At 37.3% G+C, this 21,405-nt stretch overlaps 1 protein-coding gene across 1 annotated transcript in view; it reads left to right on the top strand.

Annotated features, from left to right (window-relative positions):
* Window positions 1-21,405, top strand: part of CTNNA3 (catenin alpha 3) — a 1,754,201-nt gene that overhangs the window by 1,568,753 nt on the left and 164,043 nt on the right. Inside the window, exon 14 of the mRNA XM_080823473.1 lies at window positions 10,492-10,584. Within this exon, the coding sequence (XP_080679599.1) occupies window positions 10,492-10,584 (93 nt within the window). The remainder of the gene's footprint in view (window positions 1-10,491; window positions 10,585-21,405) is intronic.

Here is a 21,405-nt window from a genome sequence, read left to right on the forward strand (position 1 = left end):
AGAAAAATTAATAAGTTTTCAGTTAGATAACCTCTTGTCATCTGTCTCTTCTAAAGGTAAGAACACAAATTCACATATAGAGAGTCTATTTGGCATAGAGTTTGACGGAAAGGTGAGATTTTCCTCACTCGAATACAGTGGAATTTGTCTGGTTTCCATGGTAGCAGTGTTCATACTAAAAGTTGAAGGTCAAGTGTGGTTATTAGTCATCTGCTGTGGCTGCTGCTACTACCCCCACAATTCCTGCTGCCACCACCATCATTACCACCACCTCCACAATTCCTCTTGCTATTATTATTGTATTGTTTCCAACAACAGCACACCTCCCATCTACAGCGCAGTGAGAGTAATTGTACTGGCTTAATTCTCTATGGGATCATCACTTACTGCCTGTGAAGAAACATCGTCCTATGTAGTCCTGGATAAAACAAGTTTAAAAAGTTGTGTTAAACCTCCTGAGAGGTAACAAGTCGAAAGGAACTTGTGATTTAAAGTTGCACGCAGCATTTCAAAAGGGTGTCCTGCTACTTCACATTTAAAAAAAAAAAAAAATCATTTTGTTTCAATGTTCATTGTAAACAAACCTGCAATAGACTTGTAGAATGAACAATAGAATTGAATGGGATTTTTTAAATCATGTAGTTCAGTCCTTTTCATTCACTTGGAAAGAAGTTGGGTTCTCATCAAGTGAAGTATTTGTTCAAGGTCACAAGCTATCAAAGGGAGCATTTGACCTAGACCAGATTCTCAGTCTTTATACTTTGCTCTATCACAGTTTTTGCCTCAACAGAACAACTTCGGTAAGATACTTACCTTAGGTTTTCTGCTCATGATTTGGAATTAGGATATAAACTCAGAGCTCTGTCCAAAACGTTTAATAGTTTTGCTGATCTGTATAGCTTAATTCACATAGAATTTGGAAAAAAAGAAGAAGAAGATGAAGGAAGAGGAGGAGGAGGAGGAGGAGGTGGAGGAGGAGGAGGAGGAGGTGGAGGAGGAGGAGGAGGTGGAGGAGGAGGAGGAGGAGGAGGAGGAGGAGGAGGAGGAGGAGGAGGAGGAATGGCTCAGAAGCCTTTTTTTTTTTTTTTTCTTTTTTCAAATTTATCAGCACCCTTTTGCTCATGCTAGGGACTGAAATTGAATTCATCTCAAGTTTGGTATAACTTGAAGCCAGAGTGCCATCCCAAGAAATAAGCAGTATTTCTTTTAGTTGAGTTTCTAAATACAATATACGGTTCAAGGTAGGTGGCAGTGGGGCAATGAAGACAGGCTGAATCATCCATTTGCTTCAGATGCCAAGTTTACTGAGGTCTAGAAATTATATCCAGCAGGGGGAAGGAGGAGATTAAGGACCAATCTACTGGTGTGTTGCTGATCACAACCCCTAAGTACCTGGCCTGCCTTGCTCTATAAGCAGTATATTTGTTTTTTGAAGCTTATTTTCTAGACTTGTAAATTTTAACTACTCGGTTCCCACATTAACCATGCATTTGTGACTACAAAGCTGTCTCATAAAACAAGCACAGGACCTACTCTGAGGTGGCTGTTTATTAACTGTGCAACATTGGATGGGTTTTGTTAACTCCAGGGCTCAGTTTCCTCAACTATGGTATTAAAATGGTAGCATTTGCCTCTTCAGGTTTATTGGTAAGATTGAATGAGAAAAGGAATGTGGAATAACCCAGCAGAGTGTTTTTAATGAATAATATTAAGACCTTGATTAAAAATGATTACCTTGGGGCTCCTGGGTGGCTCAGTGGGTTAAGCCTCTGCCCTCGGCTCAGGTCATGATCTCAGGGTACTGGGATCGAGCCCCACATCAGGCTCTCTGCTCAGCAGGGAGCCTGCTTCCCCCTCTGTCTCTCCCTGCCTCTCTGCCTACTTGTGATTTCTTTAAAAGAAAAAAAAAAAATGATTACCTCACCTTTCTGTTCCCAAAAAAGAAGAATGTCAAGGATCCTGATCTGAATCAGGGTGTTTCTCATATTTGAACTTTCCAAAAATATGTTTTCATTCAAACCCTATTCTTCATGGCTTCATTAGTCTTTCATATCTTTATTTAAATGTCAACTGGAATACTGCTTATGACAGTTTCCATGAATTAGACATGCAGTCCTGGGAATTGGAGCTGGATCACCAGCTCATTTGGTGGTTGAATAAATACCAGGATATTGATGATGTCACTTTCATTTATGACCCTCTTGCTGATTGGCTGTGTGCTTTTCTACAGTTATTAGCCTCATTGGTGTCTTTGGAACAGAGGCACGATTGCCACAAGCTTCCTGATAGAAAGAAAGATTAAGGCTAAAATATGCTTGACGTTGTGTGATTCTATCATTACTCGAGTCCTTAAAAAGGCCCTATATAAACTTAAGTGATTTGTAATGATCACCCCTTATGATAATCATCATAATCCAGGTTCAACTATAAGGCCCTTTGTATGATCCACTATTTGATTGCTGGCCTGGATAGGTTTTTAGGTAGCAAACTAATAAAGAGACTTATTTCATAGAAAATATATGAACAACTGAGATTGTGTCTCTTCTGTCAGCAGTATTCTGTATGTTCAGGATTTATCTGCCCAAGTTGTGTTATTTGACTACATGTTTAATTATATGCTCTTATACATTGTAGATGTATTCTTTTTTTTTTTTTTAAGATTTTATTTATTTATTTGACAGACAGAGATCACAGGTAGGCAGAGAGGCAGGCAGAGAGAGAGAGAGGGAAGCAGGCTCCCCGCTGAGCAGAAAGCCCAATGCGGGACTCGATCCCCGGACCCTGAGACCATGACCTGAGCCGAAGGCAGCAGCTTAACCCACTGAGCCACCCAGGTGCCCTGTAGATGTATTCTTTCCTCTTACTTTAGTGTATATATTTTTTATATATATTCAGCAACTTAGCTGTGTCAAACTATATTTCAACTGTTGTAGCCTTTAAGGTATATAATACTCACCCAGGATTTTTCGTTTCACCATATAGAATAATTTATATGGTGTTATATTCTTAGCATCTTGGGAAAGAGGAAATGGCTTTTGGAACATAGAGGGATGGTAATGGTACACACTTGCAGTTTTGAATTGTTTTTTTTAAGATTATAAGAAAACCCACCAATGATCTAATGTGGCAAATAGAGATATATGTCTTTATTCACATTATTCTTTATTTCCTTCTCTATTTTCTTCCTTGTATGAATTCATTAAAAACCATATTTATTGTAATCTACTTTTTGCCAGCATTGTGTTAGGACTAGAGTTATAAAACATAATAATACTAGCTACCTTCTCATTCCTTATCTGAGCGTGAAGATACCTGTGTTCAGGGCATGAACTATATCTCTAATCGATATGATGAACGGGAGTGAATTTGTTTCAACTGAAATCAATGGATTTACCAGATCTCTTCTAGTATTGGGATTTCCTAGTACTGAGGAATCATTTCTTCCACATTAATATTATTCTTTCAGTTTAAGCATGAACTCATAAAATCTTAAAATTTGAGGGACTTACAGATAATATCAAGTTTTGCTAACTTCCCTTCCCAATTTTGAAGATGAAAAAATTGAAGCCTAGAAAAATTATGACATTTTTCTAACAACATACAACTAATTGGTGACAAAGTTAGAATGAAGACCCAGGTATCCTAACTTCAAATTCATTAATCTACCACAATAGCACACCACCACCAACTTCCTGATAATACAAGAAGTGTCTCCCCAGGTTAATCCGAGATACTTTATACTCCTTCCCCTCTTCTGCCTGACATTTCTAAGGAAATTTCTCTGTTTCATCATTCATTCTCAGTCTCAAACCATAACTCTAGGGAATATCTTTTATTTCCATTTAATATCCTTACCCTTTCTTTCTCTTGAGGAGAAGGATTATGTTTTATTTGTCTCAAGATCCCTAGAATCTAGAATAATAGCTTGTTTCTATGCATAAAAAATAGACACTCAAATATGTTAGTTGAGATGACTTAATTTGATTTTTTTAACCTCTTTATTAGTGCTCAAACTTGGATTATCAGTGCATATCTTTAGGTAATCATTTCTTCATTATTAATAAAAGTTGAAAGAAGTACCACAGAATGAAACAGCTCATTAAATGCTGACAGTACAGCGGCGACCAAGTTTGTGATTTTATTTTCATAAATCTTCTGAGATAGTCTTGCAGGTATTTGTTTAGGACTAAAATGAACAAACAGTGCCCTCTTCTGTCTGGTAACCATAATGGTGCTATGCGGGGGTATGAATTTCAGTCTACAAACTCAGATGTAGAAGAAAAAAAATGACTTTTTTTTTTCCCCCTAAGTTAACCTGGTTTTACTTTTGTTCACGGGGAATTTAAACATAGTCATTTAAAGAGAAGACAAACTTCTCTTTACCTCTATCACTTGTGTTGTACCAGGTGAAACAAAGTTCTAGATCAGTAGTTCTCAAACAGGGATAATACCCCTCCCCATGGGGAGAGGGGGCATTTGGAAATGTCTGGAGATACTTTTGATTGTCACAACTTGGGAGGTTCCTACTGCATGTAGTGGATAGAGACTAGGGATAGTGCTAAACATCCCACAATATGCAAGATGGTTTCTTGCAACCAGAATTATTTAGAGCAAAGTGTCCCTCGTGCCAAGTTTGGAGACTCTTTTCAAGACACTTAGACTATATCAAGACATCAGAATGACCCATCAATTACTTATCATTCTCCCAAAGTGTTTACCACTCAGATACCCATTGTCCTAGCACATGTAGCTCCTTCAGGTTTACTATTTGCTGTTTCCAAAATACTTTATGGGAAGACGTGAAACTCAGGTCTGAGTTTAGAAGATGATGTTTTCTCTGATTCTTTTATGTCCATCCTGAACTTTCAAAGGGATACTCAGACATCTTTCTAGACTTCCAAATCTGAGAATCTTGAGCTTATGCAGGATCTCTCTCTGCACAAAATCTATTATTTCTAACTTCCATAATCTTTATTTTTTAAAAATGCAATCGAGGAATCTTTGCTTCAAACCTTCCCTTAAGCAAGGCATCATTAAATCAACACTTACTGAAGGCAGAAGTTGGAAAGAACTAAACATTAATCTATAGCTTAATAATGTTCCATGACATTCTTCTGACATTGATACCAAAGCTTATGTGTCATTAAATCATTTATTCCTTATTCAGTTAGGATCTTTTCACTGAAAGCATAGTATATTTTGTTTCAAGGTGCTCAGAATGATAAAAAAGACAGACAAAAGATAAAAAAGACAGACAATATCCTTATCCTCATGGAAGTTATGTTCTAATGGGATAAGACTAAAACATATTCTCTCTCAAAAAAAAGAAAAAATATAATTTCAGGTTATGATCAGGGTTATGATCAGCTTTCGAGAGCTAATTTAAGAAATATAGGGTGATGTAATAAATAAATGAAGTAAGGGAAGGGATTATTTTTAGGTAGACGGAGGGGATGGCTGGATAGGGCTGCAGATAGGCCAACTGGGCTCCCATGGTGAGGATCCAGCCATGTAAGAGCTCAAGGAACTCACCAGGCAAGAGAGCAGTGTATACAAAGAGCCCAAGAGCCTGATGAGGAATGGGCTGATGAGTGGGCCATGTTTGAGGAATAGAAAAGGTGCCTGTGTGTGTTTCCAGCAAAAAAAGGCAATTCTTAGTTTTCTAGAATTTGAAATTATTAGTATTAACAATATAGTAATAATAATAGTATATAATTAATAATATAGTATTAATATATCTAGACCTCTTATAAAAATGCATTTGAATTATAGACTTTCCATTTTGACATTCCAAAATTGTCGTGTGCTATCAGCTTAGCTAGGAGGACCTGACCCAGCATGCTATTCCCACTGCCTGGTTCAGAAGAAGACGCCCCATAGCCCCCCTTCCTAATAGCTTCCCAGAGGGTCAAGACTGTTCCCGACACCTCTGGGGCAGTTACTTGATTGTAGTGAGCTAGGGATGGATACTCAGAGAAATATGATTTACGACTAAGTCATATGTAGGATTTAGAATTCAATCTTAATTTGACAGGAAAATGTCAAGTATGACTCCTGTTCCTAGACTACCTTTTTTCTTTTTTCTTTTTTTTCTTATTTCCCTTCTTAATTTTCTCTTTTCCTTTACTTCATTTTTCTATTAAGTGACTACAACATTCTTTTTTATACATTTTAATATTAAATATTTATAAAGTCTGTGCCAGTGAATTTTTAAGTAAACAGCCTACTGTCTGACTAGGAATGCTGAAAGAATTAGGGAGATAAAGTCTGTAGAGAGCATTAAGTGCCTTGGGGGAAAAAAGATATATATAAATGCAGTCATTTCTATCTCAGTAAGTATATATATGCATTAAAACCACCGATTTATGGTGACCCTGAAGTTTAATGTGCCACTATAGTTTATTGTGGCTCCAGTTTCTATATGAAAACCTCAGCCTGAGTAGTTCCAAGTTCTGTACCTTTTCTGGTCTCTCTCGCAAAAATAAAGTGGGGCCTTATAATAAAATTAATAATAATAATTTTTAATAATCATAAACAGTATTAAACTTCAGCACTTTCTATTCACTGAATAATGTTCCAGTTCATCATCTTATTTTATCCTCATAATAACCCTAAGAATTAGGTAATATGTTTGCCATTTTACCAGGTGAGGGAACGAAGCTAATTTCAAATCACTCTGAACTGCCTAAGGAAGGCTTCACAACAAATAAGAATTAAAGAGAAAGGCATGAAATAGTGTCTCTGAATTCTGATACAAGAAATAAATGAGTAATGACTGACTTTATTAACCCTCTTTCCGGGGGTGGGGGGGAATCTTGGTTTGGTTTAGAGACAGCCCATCTTGGAGAGGGTAGTCATTTCCATCATCACTAAGAATCTATGTGAGAGTGAATTTTTGCTGGGCCCAGTTTAAGGGATAATTTTACTCTTATAATGAATAAAATTTGATTAAAAAATATCTTTACTTGGACTTTAGGAGAAAGCAGTATGTGTGGCATTATATTAAACCCTGTGTAGCATAGGACATCAGATACCCAGAATGGGGTGAATGTAACTAGAATCAGCTAGTAAGCATCAGATCAAACCAGAATAACAAATTCGGAGTAAAATGAAAGTATCCAAATTTCTACAAATGTTTTATCCAAAAATATAAAGGGTTTTGATAGGATGAGGGATAGAAGAGTGGAAGAAGAGGTGAAAAAGCAATAGAAAGAACCAAAATTTTCCTGAGTTCCAGCTATCTATGGGCTAAGCAATCCCTACTTAATGCATCTTAGTACAACTGAGCCTAGCAACAAACTTCAGGGTTAGGTATTATTATCTAAAATTTTGTTCTGAGGAAACCAGCATTTCAAATGGCACACAAAATAAAGCCCCACAATCACTAATTGGAGAGCCAGAATTCAAATTTAGGTCTGTATTACTCAACATTATTGGGTCATTCTACTGCATGACACCATCCTAAGGTAGTTGGCCTCCCCTTCCCTAGAATAAAAATTGATTAAACACGCACACACACACACATCTTCCAGATGCTTGCACCTTCCAAAGTTACCAGATGCATAGAAGCAAGCTGTCTTTAAGAGTGTGTAATATAGGGTAGCCCCAGCTTCCTCCTCCCTTTTACAATGTTTGCTCTATTATTATTTGTCTTCAGCCCTGCAGGTTTAATGTATCACCTCAAAAATGATTAGAGTGCTCCTCTTTTTGTCTTAGTTTCCACTTAACCAATAACATTGTACATTCAACTTTTAATTTTTGCCATACTAGCTAACTGCTTGCCTGACAGAATACAAAATGCTGCCAGCAAATGTTTTGAACACTCCCCCACTGATTTTGTTCCTGAAAAGAAGAGGTCAGTCCTATGTTAAAGAAAAAAAAAAAAACCCAACACAGAAATATGTGGGTGTAAATTGTAGGCTTATCTCTTCCTGTGGTATCACCAACAAAAATGGTACTTGTGACTTCTGACAGCAGCAGTTGTTCTTAGTTTCTGTTAAATCACTTTATTTTGAGTTGAATAAAATGTTGGAATCAATGATGAAGTTATATGTCACTTCATGGGAGAGTATAATCCAAGAAATTAACGGCAGACATTTATAAGGAACAGATCACAGTAGTGGCACCAGGCAGCCATCAGTTGCAAAACAACAGGACCTAAGAAATCTGATCAACTGAATTTATTCAGATGTTTCAGGGGCTGATGATGTATCCAGGAAGGAAATTGCAAAGATTCTTTCTCAAATAAGGTGGGAAGAATATACAAAAACAGCTAATAATAAAACACATGATTGTGTAGAAATTCCACAGTGGTAAACTTATGGTATTAATACCTAAGAGAAAAGAATAAATTGCCTGGTGAGCATAACTGCACACAGTTCCTGCAAGGAGAAGCTGCATGCAGAGATCAAGATACACAACAGTTACTCAAGCACAACAGATACCTTGGCAAGAAGGGGGCTATTAATATCCAATAGGAGTCAGTTGAAATAAATGGAGAGGGTTGGTGATGCTCAGTGCAAGTCTTAGAAAGCAAAGAAAATGCAGGTTAAAGAATCGTGAGATGGGAACAAATCAAAGGCCATTAGTAGTAGGAAATAGGTAGTTCGCTCCACAATGTGAGCTAATTATGGCAAGTTCCCATCTCTGGAGTGGTCCCAAGGGAAGGTAAACTCTCCACAGCCCTGAAAATAAACAAAGGACCTGTGTGCAAAAGCAAGGTTTAAGGGAAACCAGGGCCAGACTGAGGAGGCATCCCCTGCCCCTGACTAGTCTTTAACACCAGGTGTAGAGAAGAGATCTCCCACTTCACATCTGGTAGCTTACTAAGACTCCGTATTACATGCATCATACCTCATTTAAATGAAAACAAGTATCAGGGGTGCCTGGGTGGCTAGTGGGTTAAAGCCTCTGCCTTCGGCTCGGGTCATGATCCCAGGGTCCTGGGATCGAGCTCCGAATCGGGCTCTCTGCACAGCAGGGAGCCTGCTTCCTCCTCTCTCTCTGCCTGCCTCTCTGCCTACTTGTAATCTCTGTCTGTCAAATAAATAAATAAAATCTTAAAAAAAAAAAAAAACAAGTATCAAATTTATTCTTGTTAAGTACTTTTACTTGGATTTGCAATAATGACAGATATCTTTAAATTATTGCCCCAGTGAGATTAAGGAGAAGAGATTAAGTGAGATTAGATTAGATACTTAAGATTCAGTGAAGATTAAGATTGGATATTACAACATAAGACAAAAAAATTAGTTTGAAATATGGAAAATGGAAGCACAGTAGAGATACGATGAGAATGAGTGTTTGCTGTTGCCTTTGATGTATTTTGTTTTGCTCATATCCAATGTTCTTTTCAGCTATCGCTGATAATTTTGCTTCAGCCATTCAAAAGCATGGATAGACTTCATTGTAGTGATATGACAGTAAGCCCAGGAGACCGAGTCCTTACATCACAGGGTAAACAACAACTGGCTGCCTGATTCAGCAGCAGTTTGCAATCCAGTCTGATCACCATCAGCACAGTGGAAGTGGAGGGGTCAGGGAAGGAAGGTTTGGCCAGGTCTTCTGGAGCCTGACACCACCCAGATACAAGATGTTTAAGCTGAAATTGAAAAAAAAGGAAATGGAAGTAGATTAGCTATTTAGACACTGAAGTTAAAATATTTACTCATTAATTTCCTAGAAAATTTAAATGCTTAGTAATTTTGGTGCCATTTCCATGTCATATAGTTTTAATTAGAATTATACCATCCATTTATCACATGCGAACACCTTGTTATGTGATGACTACATCATGGTTAGCCAAATCGCTCTTCACCCAGAGAATAACTTCCTCCTGCTTATTTTGCTTTCTTTTTCTTTCAGAATTTATTGGGATATAATTCATATACCTAACAATCACCATTTTAAAGTGTAAAACTGAGTTATTTTAGTATACACACATGATCATGCGGTCATTACCACTATCTAATTCCAGGACACTGTGAGCATCCCAAAGAGAAACTGCATGCCCATAAGCCATCATTGCCCCCTGCCTCCTTCCCCTCCTTTAGGAACCCCTGGTCAAATTTCTGTCTCTACAAACTTGCCTATTGTAGACATTTCGTACAAATAGAGTCACACAACATGTGGACTTGTGTGACTGACTTTTCACTTACCATAACATCTTCAAGGTTCACCTATGTCGCAGCATGTATCATTACTCCGTTGCTTTTTCTAGCCAAATAATAGTCTATTCTATATAATTTTGCTTATTCCTCAGTAGATGTATGTCTCAGCTGTTTCCACTTTTTGGCTATAATGATTGGCAAGGCTATGAACATTTCTTTTTACAAGTTTTTGTGTGGACACATATTTTCATTTCTCTTGGGTACATACCTAGGAGTAGAACTTCTGGGTCATATTGGTAGCTCTGTGCTTTCTTTCTGAGGTACTGCCAGACTGTTTTCCATTTTGCATTCTCACCAGCAATGCTTTGCTTTCTTTTTATAGACCCCAGAGGAACTGGAAGATGTTTCTGACTTGGAAGAGGAGCATGAGGTGCGCAGTCACACCAGCGTTCAGACCGAAGGGAAAACTGACAGGGTAAGTCAGCTCCCTGGGAGGAGAGCTGTAGGCTGTGCCCTCTTGTCAATCAGGCAGTCTTTCATAGGAGGGACTCCAGGATCTGGAGCCAGTTTCGCAAAGCCCATGAGGAAGAACCCCAGAATGCATGGGCTGTAGCAAGAGGGGAATTACTTCCTTGACATTGAAAACTCACAGTGAGACCATTTCTGGTCAGGTAGTAAATTACTCCATACCACTTCTAATCTCTATACCAGTGATGGGAATATGGAATTGAAATGTGTACACATTTGTTTAAAGTAGAAAAGAGAAACCAAGAAGTTAAAGTATTTTAGATTTCAAATTCTAGAAAAAATATATTTCTGACAAACTACCCCTATACTTTTCTTCCTTTCTGCAATACCCTCAACACAGACACACACACACACTCACACAAATGCCTCCAACGATGATAATCGACTTCTGAATTATTCTGTGGCATTGTATTTCACTTTACTTATACCCAGTGCTTGGGAATCTGTGAAAGTTTGGTTTGCTAGCCAATGATAGTATGCAACTGCAGACCAACTGCAGAACTTGGGTCTGAAAGCCAGGCGATATAGCATAGTGGCTAAGACTAGAACACATTTGAATTAGCCATTTCTTTTCTGTGTCAGCTGGAAAACTCATTCAGCCTTTCTCTGACTTGGTTCCCTGATTTGTAAAGTGACGGTACTGCGAGTTTTCTCTATATGTGAACTATTGTGGGGATAACTCAGTTAATTAGTAGAGCACTTAACACACTGCTTAGCTCATAGTAAGTTCCCAATAATCATGAGTTATTCTTTGTAGTTGTCATAGGGATAATATAATTATCACTTATTACTACTATTAATTATTTAAATTCAGTGACATTGCATTTGGAGATAGATAGGAAAAGATAAATTTAAGAAAGTTCCACGTTATATTATATATATATAAAATATATATAATTATATATTATATAATTATATATAATTAATTATATTATATAATTATATAATATATAATTATAATTATATATTATATATATATTATAGTTATATTCAGATAACTTAGAACTGATATATGTTAGTCACAACTCCTGTGTTTTATTAGAAAAGGTGGTTTTCTTGAGCTTACATTCCGTGTTGGTTATTGGGTTAATTCCCAGCCCTCCAAAAGCCATTTCATGTTGGGAACTGTCTGGGGGCCCCAGGCATCTGAAAGAGGTTTCCTTCTAATTTAGTAGGCATCTTTGTTAAGAAGGAAATTTTTTCCAAATGGCAATGGAATTGGAAATAAATTTTGCTAATAACATAGTTTGCTCCACTGGAGGTGGAGGGTAGCTATCTGGACTTAAAAGGTAATTGATAAGGGCAAATTTTGTTAAAATAAAGGTAACCTTAGTAGGATACTGAGATTAGGATAAACATACCATAGTTCTCATTCTGGATCATCACATGTAGACAATAAAGCCTTGGTTAAGATCTTAAGTCTTAGAAACTTCAAATTTCTTCATTGAAAATGAGAAAAATAGGGGTACCTGGGTGGCTCAGTGGGTTAAGCTTCTGCCTTCGGCTCAGGTCATGATCTCAAGGTCCTGGGATTGAGCCCCGCATCAGGCTCTCTGCCCAGCAGGGAGCCTGCTTCCCACCCCCCAACCTGCCTCTCTACCTACTTGTGATCTCAGTCTGTCAAATAAATAAATAAAATCTTAGAAAAAAAGAAAATGAGAAAAATATTATCATACCTTCTCAAGCATTATTGATAACTTTAAGATAATGCAAATGAAAGTATTTTATAAACCTTAAAATTCATATGCTAAGAAAATAAGCTTCTTATTACTACTATTTTGATTGTGTTTTTGTTCTTGGCTGAGGTTACAGGCCAACTAGCTAGACAGCAACCTATTGTAGGTTAAGAAGTTGATGATCTCGATAATCCTGGATCTTAAGAATCTTACATAGAAGCTGCTGTTTCTAACCATGTAGAAATCACCCTGGAGCTGCTCTGTATTCTGGATTTGTGTTCCACTGTGCACGGTTCCCTGACAGGCCAGTTCATCTGGAATGCCCCTGGGCAATAACCTCACTACAGTCTCTTGGCAAGATAGATCCCTAACCATCAAATCTACTGGGAGCAACGTTATATTCAACCTGGCCACTCTGTGCTCTAGTAAATCTCCCTGCATAAATTCCAAGTAGTTTAGATTTTCTTCACTTCCTGCCTTGAGGCTTCTCTGAAATTGCTGTGTAAAATCCCTCAGGAAGCTGATCAGATATTCTAATACATACACAATCTATGTGAAGCATTAACACTCCACAGAGCAACCTTGATGAATATTCTTATTTTCCCTGGATGGACCATTCTGCATTTTGCAAAGGTCTCCAAAGGATTCCCAGGGGGATCAAGGCACACCTCCCACCACAGTGAACAGTTTGATAATATACCTTTGGATTTGTTCTCCTTTTTTGTTTGTTTGTTTGTTTTTGTTTTTGTTTTTTTCTTTCCTGATGCAGTCTTCCCAGGCTCCTAGTTCTGTTCCCCAAGATTTCATCCCAGAATCAGCTACTTTCCATTCTTAGGCTCTGCTTTTGAGAAAAAACAAGAAAAGATAGTCACAGTACATAAACTACTTAATTATCACGTTCACTTTGATATACTGATACATTATCCTGGTTTTACTAATAAGATCACTGAGGCGCAGATTTATATAACTTGTCTAGTAAGTGGGTTATGTTTTCAGACAAAGAACCTGGGTGATTACCACATGTCAACTCACTCAAAATATAGAATTAGTGGAATGAATCTTTTACTAACAAGCAAACAAGCCACCACCACCACAATAGACTTGATTCACCATCAGTGGAATGAAAGGATGCTGTAGTGGTCTGAGAACTGGAGGAAGGATACAAATTTTCTTTTAAAATTTAAAGAGTAATTATTATATAGCATGGACAATTTAACTCAAATAACAACCTCTTATTGAAAACCTGATTTGTGAGTTTATTCCTACAAAATCTGTGCTCATGGCAGGATAGCTCAGACTGTCCCCTGCCCAAACCACCTGAGCAAAACATTCATGTTGACAGGTTTTATGATTTCTCTCAGGCATCTGGCACCCCTAACAGACCCCATATTCTTTATCATTGTACCTCTATGCTTACCTTTCTATGTTCAGTCTCATATCCATTTGAGACTTTATCTCTGTGTTCTATCCAGCATTCCCGAAGTTTCCATCCATTGGGCTTTGTCTGTCCTTTGACACATTTCCCAGATACCATCAGGTTGAGAAGATACCATAAGATTTTGAAATGGAACCTGTTGAGAATTTTTTGAATACTCATACCATGCTCAATGAGGAATTTCTGATCTCTGAACAAGACATGTGTTTGGGTTTCTTTTTGTTTTCTGCTAAATGCCTTTTTGGTTCTTGGCTTATGCAGACTCTGCTATATGGAACATGCCATAGAACTAATTTCAGGCTCTGTTTAGTCGTGGAGTGACAGTTATTTATTATCATTTTATTTTTTGCATTTCACTCCCAATAGCTTTGGCTCAACATCATCTGTTATTGCTGTCATCAGTAGCAAATGCCACTGGGCATTGTAAAGGTCTATAACCAACAAATAATGATTTAGAGTCCACAGTCAATCAGAGCGAAATACTGAAAGACCAATAGTGCATGCCTTATGAAGTAGCAGAGGAACAGCTGAACAGAAATTAGTGATTATCTTAATTATTAAACAAGAATACTCACTAGACCAATACTGTGGTTATATCCAGTAATCAGGCATTCCACAGTGATACAGGAGTGTGATTTTGTTATAGATTTACAGAACATTCTTTAAAGATCTCATTGTTTATTCTGATCATGCTCTTAGAAAGGATAAAATAGAAATCTTTTATCTGAAAAACTCAAATTTGAAAGAGACATGAAAATAGATTCCTGTTAAGATCATCAAATTTCTAAACCTACTGGTAATAAGACTTTTTGGTAAGTCCTAAAAGCTTTCTAAAAGATTATACTAAATACATGCTAACTCATATTTTCTATTTAAACAGAACAGTGTCAGTTATCATTTAACACTTTATAGCTTACAGAATATTTCCAAATTGGTGTCTTACTTAACAAAAGCTGTGGACTTTTTCTTTTTCCCTTGATTATACTAATTAGGGAATTTAACTCAAGGGATTTCAGTACTTTATGCAAATCATGTAGACTGGAACCAAATCCCAGGTCTTCTGGCATGAACCACACTCTGTCCAGTGTAACATACTTGTAAACTGGGGTAGAATCTCACCATTCCTTAAGATCTCATTACCCTCCTATTGTTACAGCCAGTATTATGGAGTTGGTATTATCATTTCTTTACTAGAAAAACGATTCCTGAAACTGAAGACCATAAACCTTAAGTATCAGAATTGTTTAAGCCTCACAAGTTTCAAAATGTCTCAATGCTACAATCTTCCATCAATAACAAATCATTTTATTGTTTCCAATTTAAAAACTACTTAATGATGCCCAGACCTTGTCAGTCTCTCCCCAGTGGATCACTTTACCTTGATGAAGTTGAATATTAATCAGATAGAGTCAGATAGTGGCAGACCTTGTAGGACAACAATCCTGGGCCTCCAAGCACAGAATCTAGACAAGTGAGGCAGTTACTCCTCAGTCTCTTATCCAATTGGTCTCTGTGATACATTCCAATTCCTAGATTTCCTCCCTCATTTATTTATTGTCTCAATTATTTATTGTCTGCAGGAGGGGCAGCAGGCACAAGAGACTCTCAGGAAATAAAGTGTCAGCAGAGTGGTGGCTCAAAGCATGTTTTTCATGCCTACCTGGGGTTTTAGGAAGACTTAAGAGAATATGGGGCACGTGGGTGGTCCAGTCTTTTAACTATCTGGCTTGATCCCAGGGTTGTGAGTTCAAGCCCCATGCTGGGCATGGAACTTAAAAACAACAATAACAACAACAACAAAACAAGCAATAAAATAGATTGAAAGGGAGTTTTGTGAGTGGAATGGGTGAGCAAGTGATTTGCCTTGGCTAGCATTGGCTTATAATGTAGAGATGTATAAACTTGGGAGTCAGATAAGGCTTGATTCAAATCTGGCTTCCACCTATTACTATCCATATGCTCTCCGAAAAGTTAGTGTACATTTCAAACTGTTTTCTAATCTGTAAAATTGTGATGATCATATTAATAATTGTATCTATTTTATAGTTGTTCTTGAAGATGAGATAAATGAAAAGTTTCAGTTCAATTCTTGGCACATGTGAAGTCTTTAATCAATTTTGATTTTTTTCAAAGATTTTACTTATTTATTTTTTGTGAGATCTGTTTATCTATTATTTTTATTTATTATTATTTATTATCTATTATTTATATCTACTCATTTATTTTTGTGAGATCTTTTGATTAATTTTTGTGAGAGAGATTGAGAGAGATCATGGGCAGTGGGAGGGGCAGAGGGAGAAGCAGATTCCCCACAGAACAGGGAGCCCAATGCCAGACTCCATCCCAGGACCCTGGGATCATGACCCAAGCTGAGGCAGATGCTCAACTGACTGAGCCACTCAGGTGCCCTCAATTTTGATTTTTATGAAAAAAATGAATTTTGTGATAAGTGTAGAATTGTGTGTTGGTGTTATACTTTGACTTCCTTTTGAGTAGCTCAAGAAGATTTGTAAATACAAGTCTCAGTCTTCTAGAATGAGATTCCTTTGGTTTTTTGGTTTTGTGGTGCTAAACATTTTGACATGCTGGAAATTCTATTACGGAGTCTTTTGAAGCAATTCCCCCCCCCACCCCAGGAGGAGGGCTTATTAGAAACAGCTGCGAGAGATTAGAAGGAAGATGACATGAATGTGATTTTTAACGATGCTGGCACTTTATATATATCTAATTCACATATATAATGTAGAACTGAAATAGTGATCATAAAAACCAACTCTTGATAGTGAGGTAAAACAGAAAATTTGACCCAGTAACTGTCAAGTTTGTAATTTCTTCTTCATTGGATGCCTGGCCCTGCCCTGGGAGTTTTTCTTCTTTGTAGAATGTTGGTACTGTGATGATCCATTAGTTTCTTTTTCTCCCAGTCTTCACTTACCTTCATCAAGTTACACAGGGCTTAATTTCCAAAGTTTATGGGACATACTCGGAAAAAAAAAAAAAAAGAAGAAGAAGAAGAAGAAAAAGTCACTCATCCTGACATTTATAGGCTGCATGTTAGAATCAGTTTTTCAAGCAGTCATTTAAAGTCAGCTTGTATTGAGGGAAATCTTATAATTACAACAACATGGATGGATCTAAGGTATCTAGAGAGAGAATGCTAAGTGAAATAAGTCAGTCAGAGAAAGACAAATACCATATGATTTCACTTACATGTAGAATTTCAGAAACAAGATAAAGGAAAAAATTAAAAGAAGAAGCAAATGTAAAACAAAACAAAACCCAGACTCTTAACTATAGAGAACAAACTGAGGGTTACCACAGGGAAGGTCAGTGGGGGATGGGTGAAATAGGTGAAGGGTATTAAGAGTACAGTCATCATCATGTGCACTGAGTAATGTATAGAATTGTTGAATCGTTATATTGCACACCTGAAAGTAGTATAACACTGTATGTTAACTATATTGGACTTAAAATTTAAAAAAATATTTCCTTTTATTTTCCTACTCCTAAGAACTTATGTTCTAATGGTTCTTCCTTCTGCCAATATAGCTTGAAAGCCAATAGGTCTCAAAACTAAATAGACGATTTTGTTCAGTCTCACACAATTTAAACTTTGATGATAGCGTCTTGTAGATGAGGAATGAAAGAGGGCACTCATTTAACAATACTGACCGAGGTCAGTACTGACCAAGATTTTCATTTGAGAGTATTTGAAGTTGTGATCTCCAAATGCTAAAATTCAGTTTAGTAGACATAACATTAAAAAAAAAAGACAAAAAACTTAGAAATTGGTAATTTCGATTGTAGTCAGATCATATTTCAGCATGATAAAATTACACCACCTTTTTAAAGGTACATTATTTGTCATACTTACTGATGATCCAAAATTCAAGAAATTGTAATATGTAGTCTTTGGTGATTAAGATTTCTCATATTTTTAATATTATCTTCCCTTAAGAGTATATATTTTGTAAGTCTGTTCTGCCTTAAGGAATATCTTTGAGTCCATTGAATCTGTATAAGTTCTATACATAGAAGTAAATTGGGGCAGAAATAAGAACAGTTGCCTAGGTTACTGGACACAACCTCAAAACGTCAACAGCAGCAAATGAATGGAAGCATGTCAAATGTTAAAATACAGGAGATGTTTCTTGGGGTAAAAAAGAAATAGCCACGTACACTCTAACATCATGTTGGTAATTGGGAGAACATCCTTCTTGTGGCTTTTTATGATGCTGAATCAGCTGGATATTCTCCACCATGAAAACAGAAAAAATGCCATGAATGGGTAGCTTGTTTTAAAAATTAGAAACATTTTAATAGGCCCTATTTATTATCAGAAGACACTCTCAGTAACTCCAATTTATACTGAATTAACATGTAAAATATGGTAAGACATGACCTCATTACCTTTTTCATGATATAATTTTGTTTAGGTTACTATGACAAATGCAGCTTGCACAAGCCCGATGAAGTTACATTATTCAAGCAGTGTTATACTAGGCAATGCATTTTCTCTTCAGCAGTTTCTTTAATTTCTATTGTGTACTTGGCAATAACTCTGTTTTCCTATCTTTCTGGCTGATCGTTCTCAGTGCTTCATGGTTTCCTCTTCCTCTGTTTACTTCTCAAGCGTCAGGGTTTCACGGGAGCTCTGATCTAAGCTCTCTAGTCCTCCAGTTCTTCCCAGTTTTCCTGAACACTCTCATACATCCCAAGATTTCAGATGTCTTACATAGACAAGCGAGTGTAGCCACATCCTGTGTCGTGAGCTGTGATTACTTATACTGGTAGGCTCGCAAGTTTCTTCTCCTCACATGGCTTGTGACACTTGCTGTTTCAAGCCTGAATGCATCGCCTTATCCTACAAATCTACTGTATATTCCTGATAACAATTCTGTACATTTCATAGAACACATCTGAACCTGGGAATGATTTTTTACTCCCCTCCACAGCTAGGCATACAACATGTTCCAGCTTTACTATCTTCTAAATATTTTCTGAACTTTTCTATTTTTTCACCACCTCCACTATCACTACCTTGAAAGAAAATGTTGCACTGGACAAAGTTAAACAGGAAAGGAAGCATTTATTCAAGGCTATTTCACTAGGGGTAAGAGACCAGAACTTTACATTTGACTCTCCTAGAACAAAGGGCTGAAAATTTTTCAGTGATGGGATAAGGGAGATTGTACGCTGTCTGTTTACACTAATTGACTTTGCCCAAAGGAAAAGTGAAATTTCGCTATCTTCATGACAGGAGGTACTTTTATAACTTGGAGCGAGATGCTGCTAAATTTAGGTTCCAGCCCTCCCACTGAGCCTAGGAGGTGGAGGCTTTATGTTCTTTGATGATGGCATGTCAATGGGACAGCTTCCTAGTTCTTGAGAAAGACAGTCCTTGTTCGTAAAGCTGTTGAGAAATATTTAGAAATATTTACACCTTAAAGGGCAAAGAAAGAATTTACAACAACTTTTGTAAACTATATACTATAAAAAAAGAAAAGGTCAGGGACCTAGAGTCAGAAAGAAGCCTGTCTAAAATTTAGTCAAGCTGAGGAGAACATTAAGGCCATCTTGGTTACTATCTTAGGTCAGATCCTATCATCTGTCACCTAGATTTTCTTTAGAAGAGTCCTAAGTTGTCTCATGCCTTTAGTAAACTTTCATTCTCTCACTTGAACTTAAGATGGTATTTCAAAAGTGCAAACTGTCATCTGTCACTATGCATAAAATCTCCTCAAGGTCTCAGTGTCTCCCTTGTCCTTGGCATGAAATCTGGTCCCTCAGTGCCCTGTGTAAGAGAACCAGGTTCTGCTTCCCGTTTGTCTCTTCTGCCTCTTATTTCACACTTTCTCTCCAACCCCTTTCCATTGTACAGATGTGTCCCTTCCTATGAGCACCAGGCTCTCCCTTATATCCCTCTCTGAGGCGCACAATTCCCTCACCTTACCATCCTCCTCTTCATCAAGAATACCTGCTCATCATTAGGATTCCAGATTAGCTTCAACTTCACTGTTACAGATTGGAGTGTAGTTTCGAACATGTCAGATCCAATATTCAGGCCTGGATCTGAATGTAGCACGTGGAGATTCCCATATCATGACATTCACTGTGCATGCATAATTTCTTACATAAAGGCATTTCTTTTTTCTTTCTTTTTTTTTTAAGATTTTATTTATTTATTTGAGAGAGTGAGAGCACATGAGAGGGGAGGTCAGAGGGAGAAGCAGACTTCCCATGGAGCTGGGAGCCTGATGTAGGACTTGATCCCAGGACTCTAGGATCATGACCTGAGCTGAAGGCAGTCATTTAACTGACTGAGTCACCCAGGGACCCCATAAGGGCATTTCTTCTCCACTCATTAAACCTCACTAAACCTCATTGGTGCAGGGAACATGAATTTTCTCTCTTTTAGTGCTATGTTTACAGAATGTCACACACTGCCTAGGAGATGTATGAGAGACGTTGAGGAGAACCTTCCTTTTTTAAGACATCTTGCCTCAAAAGTGTACTGATCCTCAATAGATTGAACCTAGGGGATTACATTAATTTCTTTCTTGCTCTTTCTTCAACAGTTGTATGTACTTGTGCCAAATAAACCTTACTATAAATTGCTAGGTCACAACTCTGAAATTTTCATTCACTCTCTACTACCCAGTCCCTGCTAATATCAATACTAATTGTTCTGTTTTTTTGGCAAAGTCCTTTGCAATGCCCCCTTATTCCTGGCTGTATAAAGTATACTGATTCAAAAACTGCTTTTTATTTGTTGAAATGACTCTTGTGTTCCTGAGCATTAAGCCTGTCCCTGAGGCTGTGTCCATGATCTTTTTCTCATGTCTGAATTGTCTACCTTTTGTCTTTTTTATTCCCTCCAAAAAAAAAGTTCTTCAAGATAAGCCCAACTCCCTTTATTTCCATGACGTTTTCTTTGCACAGACTCTTTGATTTAATGATACAAAAACTTCTGCTGAGAGACCGTCGAAAGGCATTTACTCATTCCTTTCAGATTTTTACATGCTAAGGTCACCATGCTCTATCTACTGTGAAGTAGTATAGCTGAATAGTGTCACCCCTTTTTAATTCAAATTCTTTACTCAAATTGAAATTTAGGGTCATTCCATTGATTGTAGAAGTCAGTGTATAAAAATAAGAGCAAACTAAAGTTTAAAGCATTGCACATTATTTATCCCCAAATTCTTATATTAGAGTTCTTTTAATAAATACTTCTTGAGATTTCAATCCGGGAAATACTGTTACCAAATATCTAAGCATACTCTCATTTATCAGACAATGGAATTATATTGTAATATATACATTTCCACCTTGCCTTGGCTTCTGGGAAATTTTTTTTTTTTTTTTTAGAGATTTTATTTATTTATTTGACAGACAGAAATCACAAGTAGGCAGAGAGGCAGGTGGGGAGAGAGAAGACGAAAAGCAGGCTTCCTGCTGAGCAGAGAGCCCGATGTGGAGCTCCATCCCAGGACCCTGGAATCATGACCTGAGCTGAAGGCAGAGGCTTTAACCCACTGAGCCACCCAGGTGCCCCGGTTTCTGGGAAATTTTGAGTTAAAATTAATGCCTAGTAACTAATCTTAAATACCTGGTATATTTGTCTCTTTGTTCTCATTCGGTTATCTTCTTTTTCTTT

Source organism: Martes martes (assembly GCF_963455335.1).
Source record: "Martes martes genome assembly, chromosome: 14".
NCBI classification, from domain to species: domain Eukaryota; kingdom Metazoa; phylum Chordata; class Mammalia; order Carnivora; family Mustelidae; genus Martes; species Martes martes.